General features: G+C 37.3%; 1 protein-coding gene across 3 annotated transcripts; it reads right to left on the bottom strand.

Annotated features, from left to right (window-relative positions):
- Positions 1-591: 591 nt before the first annotated feature.
- HL (HAL2-like protein) lies at positions 592-8,835 on the bottom strand. 3 transcript variants are annotated; one of them, XR_015207689.1, is made up of 4 exons: positions 8,291-8,835; positions 5,696-6,383; positions 4,534-4,896; positions 592-915 (listed from the first exon to the last, which is right to left on the bottom strand). XR_015207689.1 is itself a non-coding variant. In XM_086582590.1 (3 exons), exons 1-3 carry the CDS (start codon positions 8,595-8,597, stop codon positions 4,593-4,595), a joined length of 1,299 nt encoding a protein of 432 aa, XP_086438716.1. In that variant the 5' UTR covers positions 8,598-8,734; the 3' UTR covers positions 4,368-4,592. The 3 variants fall into 3 exon arrangements, 1 of the variants encoding a protein (XP_086438716.1); XR_015207690.1 differs by having other exon boundaries at positions 592-1,625; positions 8,291-8,647; XM_086582590.1 differs by lacking the exon at positions 592-915 and having other exon boundaries at positions 4,368-4,896; positions 8,291-8,734.
- Between the last annotated feature and the right edge of the window lie 249 nt (positions 8,836-9,084).

Below are 9,084 nucleotides of genomic sequence, written 5' to 3'. Positions count from 1 at the left end.
TAAAAGAAGTGGAGAACAAACTTCATGGTATTTTAACAATCTAACCCTCAGCCTGAAATTAAGCTTATTAGATGTCAATCGGTATACAAGATGCAAACGTTTTACATGCTCCTAATGCAAACTTAAACAACGCAACTTGAGTTCTAAAGTTTTATATATTATTAAGGCATATGCGGACCTAGTTCCTAGAAAACCAATAGCATCAAATCCTAATGTATATATAATACATACTTTTCTAATTTGCCCAAGTGTATAGGTACTACTTTTTTGCTTCGCTTATAAGTTTTAGCTGCGAACTTACGATCCTACTTTTACCTTAGAATAATCTGGCGTTATTCAGTTGTTATTGACAGTCTCATGTTTATCCCACCAGACCTCCCCTCCTAACACCATTGCATTTATCTGATCTCTTGATCTGCAACACTGTTTTTTCATGTCTCAACTTAAATAGTGTTAATAATATTATACATTCAGGGAACGATTTTGAACCATTATAGTAGTAATGAAGACATTTCGTTATCTGGAAAAAAAAAAGAATAATAAGATGAGAATGTAAATGTGATGTCTACCTCGGCTCTGTACACAATTACATGCAAAAATGGTCAGCATCTATTAATTGACTATGCTCAGCAGTTTATATATGCCATATTCTTGTCTAAATCGAAAGGAAAAACATAAAAGAGGATCATACCATTTATAGTTAATCGAACAACTTTACAAAGATATATGATTTGCTCACTGAGTCAGGGAGCACATCCAAGAAACAACATACTTCTTAAAAGGTGAGGCAATCCCTTGGCGGTAGCACTAACTGGTAGGGCATCCTTTCATTCTTTAGGTAAATGAAGAGTGTAAATGAGTAAGGTCTTAGTGAGCTGACTGAGCTCCATAACCAACCCTCTTCAGCATCGTATCCTGCAATTTTTCATGAGTTAACGTCAATGTAGAACCTCAATTGATGGAAGAAGAATTGACAGAAATTAACCTGGTGGAAGAATATCACTAATAACTGTGTAATTCTGTGGGACCCAGACCATGAGGAACAACACCGAATTGGCTGGCAGATTGGTCATGGGGTGAACTTTATTTCGGACCGGACTCATAGTCCAGTCGTAAATGGAGCGGACCATGAACACCAAAAGAAGCCCAAGCTCAAAAGGGCTTACGTCAGAGGTTCTAGAAGGTCCAATAATACACCGGGACACAGGGTCAAAATTGCCCTAATTTTGAATAACCCACGTGGCCACCAATGAACAGGGCAAGAAACCCTAAAGAGGGTCTACAAAAGAGCATTAGATCACAACCCATGAACAAGGGCTAGATTCCACTAGGCAACCACCATTGTGGTCCAGCTAAAATCACCATTGACAGACCAGTTCGTCTCTCCACCCTTTTCTTCAACTCAAACAAAACACTTCTTCTACAGTCCGAACAGCCACAAACTTAGTAGTGATGAATCTTCGCGACCACAACAACCAACACTCCTGGCTCGCTGCCAGCAAGCTCAGAATGTAGTCACAGGCTCAGGCAATGGCTAGGCGCCGCTGCCAAGGTTGAGCCGAGGCGCATAGCCTAGAGTCTAGCACATGATAGTTTCTCGACTACACTGTGTCATCTCCTTCTGTCTAACACATTTTATTATTTTAAATATGGAAACAATACATACAGATATGTGTGGCACATTTAATACAAAAATAAACACAGTAAGTTATTTTGCTAGTTAAACATGTTTCTATTGAACAAATACAGATGAATATTAATAGAGAAACTGAAAAGTAGTCTATGGCATTTGGTTGATAACCTATCCCTAAAAATTAAAGAAAACTCTTTGTATCCTAAATGACAACATACTGATTGAATTTCTCAATCACAGCTAGAGGTTTATTGTGACATGGCTGAAGATTAACATGGAAAGCTTAAGTTTGTTTTTCTATATGCCTAAAACGTTCCTAGTGTTCCAAAGTTTTAAGTATCAGTAGTTTATCTGAATGCTTTGGAAAAAAAAATTCCGATAAAAAATGATGAAAAGGGAAGAATAAGCAGATAAAAAAGTTAAATGAAGTAAAATAAAAGAGGAAAAAAAAAAAGGGGAATAGGCAAATACCACTTTTTCGGTTGTTTTCCTTTTCTGGCTAAAGTTTTTGGTGTATTAAAAGTGATGCGTATAAAAAGAAAGAATAAGTGATGTAGATTAAACTGGCGGAAGCTTCAGTTTATCAAATCTACTCTTGAATTAAACAAAACAACTAAAACTAAAACAAATCTTTATTTCTCTCTGAAATATTCTCAATAACACAACTCTTCCAGAACCCTAATTACAAGTCCATTATTTATACTAATCTTAAAAACTATAAGCTAATAGGAACACGACATGTGTCAACAACTAAAATAGAATAACTAAACTAGTGGGCTCACGACCCATGGGATTGGACTCAGCTAAGGGGTGCACACGTATAACACTTGACATACGAACTAATGCTCTGCATCATTCTCCCTGGGTTGAAAAGAACTCGTCTCGAGTTTGTATACGCAATTGACTGATGAAATTCGCTGTAGCCGATGCCCATCACTCTCCCGCTATTCAAACGAATTCGACCTTGAATTTTGCCCAGATAATTACTCACAAGAATAAGAATGCACCATAATGTCTCCAATTGTAACTTTAGATGCACATAACTAAAGAGCCTTGTATATTTAATATCAAAATCCTCCCAAATTGAATCGGCATACTCAACAAAAAGATTCCTAAGCAAAGAGGGAGTAGGCACACAAAATTCAGATTCATCTGCTCCGTATTCATCAAATATGGGTGGAGTATCTAAAAAACTATCATGTTCCTCTTGCGCAGAATTAGGTCTTCCCCCACGCTGAGGAGGAATAACAGCTGGAAGATTAAAAGGTTCACGAACTAATGGAGGAACCTCGACTGGATAGTCATACTGGAGCCATTGTTCAACTCGTTTCTGGTCTGCTGTTGCAACTGTATCAATAAGACCTGGGTGAGGAGTCGAGAGACCAGACCGAATATCAAAAGGACACAGTGATTGGTATTGGTCTGCAACCTGTTCTAGCAAGACAGTATCTGTTGGTGCAATAGTAGTGACCAAGATAGGAGGCGAGAGTACTATAGTCACAATAGGCGCACTTACCACTTCAAGACCCTGCGGCGCTGGAGCAGTCTGTAACCTAGAAAATTCTTGTTGAGAATAACTTGGCATAGGCGCATATCCCAGATTATGGTTAGGCACATACTGTGGCACAGATTGATACTGACTAGGATTCCAAGACTGATAATAAGGAGAATAACCCTGATACATCATCTACTGCTGATAGAGATCTAGATAATAGCCGAATGGCATAGAAACTGGCGGTGTCTGAAAACTCTGAGAAGGCGCTATTAATGGTGGAACTTGTGACTTGTGACGGCTGCTGATAAGGTAAACTAACTTCTGGAGAAACCCTAGAATTTTGTTGTTGGGCAGCTAGAAGTGCATTCAAGGTTTCTTGCATAGCTTCAAACTTGGCATTCAAACCCTGATAATTTTTTTCTAGGTGTTCCATCTCTGGTTTCTTGATATACGGCATAAAAATTAAAACTTTGATCTTGAAAGAAGACAAAGACATAAAAATAATTTTCAGGCGAACAGTAACGCGTGAATAGTGTTCCCGATGAACAGTGTTTCGTGAACATTACCGATGAACAGTAACACGAAAAATTAAAACGAATAAGAAAAAAGAAAATTGGATTTTACTCAGGAACGATTCGTGCTCTGATACCAAATGATGTAGATTAAACTGGCGGAAGCTTCAATTTATCAAATCTACTCTTGAATTAAACAAAACAACTAAAACTAAAACAAATCTTTATTTCTCTCTGAAATATTCTCAATAACACAACTCTTCCAAAACCCTAATTACAAGCCCATTATTTATACTAATCTTAAAAACTATAAGCCAATAGGAACACGACATGTGTCAACAACTAAAATAGAATAACTAAACTAGTGGGCTCACGACCCATGGGCTTGGACTCAACTATGGGGAGCACACGTATAACACTTGACATACGAACTAATGCTCTGCATCAATAAGTGCAAAGCCGCCAGGGCTAATGTCTGAAAATAGTGCGCCTATACTATCCCTAGGCGATCCCCTAGGCTCTCATGTACCTAGAACCTGTAACTAGAGCCTAGATCTGGCTCTCAAGCTTAGCGTAGGGCCAAGGCTCGCCTTGGTGCGCCATTGACTGCATAGTGCATACTTAGTAGCTCAGGGAGTTTCCTCAGAACATTCACTTAGTAATGATATAAGGCATGAATTTAAATTGAGAAAACACAATTATCATTGAAGTCAATGCACTAGAGTGGTAAATTGGAAATTTACAATTTTTATTAGAATAGGTATTTACAAAGGTACGTCAGACCTCACTCTGTCATGCCTCTGTGAAAAAATAGCTTTAACTTATTAAAGTCGCAGATAGTATACATGAGATCTTCAAGTATGGCTAAGAATGATTTGCTCTAGTAAGCTTACCCCGGCAAATGATGGAAATGGCATTCCTTCCACTGATAATTGATATAGCATTGAAAATTTCATAAATTAGAGGAGTCCCAGCTAGCATAAACAGCTCCAATAATCTTTTCATGAAGTATGGCTCCAGAACAAGCAATTATGCCTCGATCAAGACCTTCTAGAAAGATACCCTTCGAAAAGTCTAATGGGCGCCCTCCCGCATCAGTAACAACGCCACCAGCCTCTTGTATTATAATAACACCTGCCGCATGATCCCATATTTTTTCTTTATATCCTGCCTTGGCAAATTTCATGAATATCTCAGCATCTCCTCGAGCTATGGCTGCATACTTCACCATACTGTAGACACGCAATGGCTGCTTTCTGCAATTTGGCAGCAGGACGAGAAAATTGTTTATAACAATTGATGCGGAACTAAGCTATTCCACGTAACATAGAGAAAGCAAAGAACATTCCATGCAACTGTAGTCTAATATCAGATCATACTGATTTGGATGTTAAGAACTATGATACCCTCAACCTTGTAGTGAATTTTTTAATTTTATTCCGAAGTTAAACATATATCTGCATATAAATAAAATTAGGCGACTAAGCTTTACCAGCCGAGTGCCTGTAGAATATTAGAACCAGAAGTGCACATGTCAATAATAGAGGATAAAACGAAGCATCAGTCATTATGAAAGGAAAAGCAATTAAAAGTTCGTTCGTTTGTTAACTTCAACACAGTAGGAAAATACAAATATATCTGAAACTAAAAAGTTATCTACAAAGCAATCATATAACTAATATTTACAAACATTTCTACCCTGACTTCACAAACACATTTCCCACTTCTATGTGACTAATTTTATTGGTTGAATAGGAAAATAACTCTAAGAATCTAAATGTTGAAATATAAAACAGAAATATTTATTTGCTTATATCTAGACAGTAGTAGCGTTAAAATTGTTGAAATATTTTCTACTAAAACCCTTTTCAGGTTAAATATTAACCAAACATATCATGCTATGTAGTTTTGTTATGCTCTCAAAATAAATGTTTTTGTCTACACCCTGCAACTGTGCAACTGAGGAAGAACAAACACACAGAGTAAATAGAATTATTAGTTGAGAAAGATTAGAGGAACAAATTCTTAAAGCATAGACAAGTTTAGGAGATGCACCTAAGTCCAACACTGTGAGCCAGTCCAGCTGTGAAGGAGTGGCTTGAATTGGCCTTTTCAACTGGTTCACAAAATGTAGCTAGTGTGGGGTCATCAATGGGGGATACACGAATTGGCCTTGCTGAGTTTGGCCACACGTACTCCATGTTGGTGTTAACTAATGGCTGCATCCACGCTTCTCCACTGCCTCTCTTTGCATACATCACACAGCCTTGGTCCCATGATTCAGACGAGGATGGAGACAACTTAGACATCATCCAGTAATAGCGATGGTGATAACTGAGCCATTCTTTCTTCATTGGATAATTAGGACAACCCAACACTCCAAGCACAACTTCTCCATCCTCTATCATGGCTAGAGCTACAGCATATTGGTCACCGCGAACAAAACCCAGTGTTCCATCCACAGGATCAAGTACCCAATGCCTTCCTTTGGGACCACCAGTTGAGTTGCATCTGCTGATGGCCTCAAGAACCTCTGATGTCCCAAGGGATTTGACTGGACAACTAAGTCCAAATTTAGGTGCTTCAGCTAGGCAAGCATTGACAGTCTCGACGACAGCCTCCAATAGGCTGATATTATCAGATCTCGAAAGAGATTCAACATCTTCTTCGGCAACAATCGATACATAGCTACTCCCAAAGCACTCCGAAAGTACCCAGCTAACAGTTGCTTGGACACTCCAGTCTGTTTAAATAAACAAAATCAGACACGTTTAAACAGTGAAAATCAGACTTTCATAAGTCTCTGTATAAATGACATGGACCAACATAAACCTGATAGACAGATTCTTTTGAAGTTTGTTAGTGCATTTGAAACACAGGGTACAAAATAGTATGAAAACAGCACTTTTCATTATGAGCATTAAGGCAAGTCAGCAATGATATAGACATTCTGAGGAAGAAGTTAAACTGATAAGTTCACACCCTCAATACTTTATGTTTCCAGAGACCGTTATTATTCATGGTAATGTACTCAGTGTATGTTTGTTCATCTTACCATGAATCATGTTCAGTTGATGGTTATCATGTGAAAAAAAAACAAAAACCTTTTTTAAACAGTTTTAGGGCAGAAAAAAGAGCAAGCCCATATATATAGGACTTGCAGCAAACCACATCTCAAACTGGCAATGTTACACATAAATCTTCTCACTGATTGAAAATATAAATCTTCAAGTGAACTAAAGTTCTAGAATATACAATCAAAATTGGAATTTTAAGCTATTGACTGACACTTGTTGCCTAAATTAAGCACTAACACTTCTCGCAGAATCATAAAGTCAGTAGTCGGTGAGTGCTCAGGAACCTATTCCACTTTTTCTACTTGCATGTAAGAAGTATCCAGCCAATTTTCATCTCAAGGAAAAACCACCAATTCAGATACTTGGCAATCGTATCTTTACTTCAACAATTTGCCTTAGCAATCACATCTTCATGTCAAAAGCAGATAAGTCCATCATCTCTCTTCTATGACTTAAATGAAACAACTCATCCTAGCTTGAAGCAGAGCGTCATTCTTATGTAGTGACTCCAATTTCCACACTCATATACAATCAAATGGTATTCATGCCAGTAGAGACCTAACTTTCTGAATTATCTTTCTAGGTTCTTTTTAACCATTGAATGACAAAACTTAGTATGTGCCTTGAGCACTAACACCTGTATCCACCTACGATACTCGGATACCTCTCCTTACTACTTAGTTTTCGTACCCGTATTAGCACGATAAGACACTGATGTCAGTCAGATACTTGTCGATACATATCCCTCACTTACCAGGAGACAAAAAAGAAGAGGATGATGAACAGACCTTGTCGTGTTAGTCCACAATACATATCTCTGTACTTTTTTGTGTCAAGAATCATTTCTTTTAACCTGCTCACGTAGTATATACTACGTTAGTGTGTCTTCTGCAAACACTGGACACGTCGGCACAATGGCACTTTCATGCCCATCTTAAAACTTTTAAATCCAGTTAACTGTGACAACTCTGTGTGGTACCAAATATACAAGTCCGTATCCGGGAATCATATGTATCCCTCTTTCAGTAAAGTCATGGCGAGCGTTTTTGTAACACTTGCTCTAGAATGAAGGAATTATCCTTCTAACTTGCATCTCATGGCCCCAATTCAAAAAACATTCTAGTAGGAATACATATAAGTGTAACCATACTTTCACAACATGGCAAACAATCCTATCATCTGAGCCTTGGCGCAACGACATAATTTATTTGAAATGAAAGTATAACGATGACTTACGAGTACTATCTAATGCAAGTAAGACCTTCGAAAGCAACTATGCTCCCGTTCTTTTGTATTCTAAGAAGGAACATCTGACAATTCACCCTCTAGCATCAATATGAATAAGAAGGAAAAAAAAAACAATTTCCAACGAATAAGTCTATCCTCTATCATCTACAATGTTTCCCAACAACTTCCTCCATTCTATTATATACAACTTATCCCTTGAAAAAGACCATTAATGTATATATATATATTTCATATTACCTTAAACAAATTATTCCAGTCCAAAAGTTACCCATTCTTAAAAATAAAATATTAAACATGGGCAATTAAAGAAAAAAAAAGTATATACCTGCAACAGTGACAGGAGAATTATCATCTTTAGACTGAACCTGATCACTATTACTTTTATTAGAAACCAAACTCTCTTGCACTGTTTGACAAAGAGAACAAGCCATCTGCACAACACTAACAGCAATTCCCAATTCTTTACTGTATTCCCCTTCTTGTTTCTTCATCTCTTCTTCCATTATTATTACAGAAGAAGAAAGTGTAGAAGCAACTTTGTTGTTATTATTATTATATGATGAATTTAAGCGCCATTTATTGCGAAAATGATGATGATGATGATGATGAGGATGTGCAAATTTTTGGTGCATGGGGGGGAGATATGGGTTTGTCTATTTTTTTTAGACCCAAGCTTAATGTTGGTATTTTCGTTACACAAAATAAAGGCATGAATATATAGGTGGTCTTTTGCTCTTTGAGTATGTGCCTATGTGGTGTGTTAGTGTGTACACAATATTTTGTGAAGTTGGAAATTTATAGGGTTAGTTTGAACTTGCACATGTTGTGGATTTTTATGTAGAGTTTGCTTTTGACATAATGTTTTTGTTTGGTTCATGACTTCATGTGGCGTTCAGGTGTAGTTTTACGAGGATAAGAATTATATGTTGTTTAACCTTGGGATTGTTGGTCATTGTGATCTGTGACACATGTTTTGGGTTTAGTACAAGGTCAATTGTCATATATATAGCATGTTTGGCAGCCACCCCTTTCTTAGTTGATTTCTATTTACATCTACCATTTGGTTGCCAAATCTTGATGGAAGTTGTGACTTGTGAGATATTTTTTAGTTGATAAGAA

The sequence above is a fragment of the Coptis chinensis genome, chromosome 9 (genome assembly GCF_015680905.1).
Source record: "Coptis chinensis isolate HL-2020 chromosome 9, ASM1568090v1, whole genome shotgun sequence".
Lineage (NCBI taxonomy): Eukaryota > Viridiplantae > Streptophyta > Magnoliopsida > Ranunculales > Ranunculaceae > Coptis > Coptis chinensis.
Note: the sequence above shows the minus strand (reverse complement) of the source record. Positions and strands in the feature narration are given on the sequence as shown.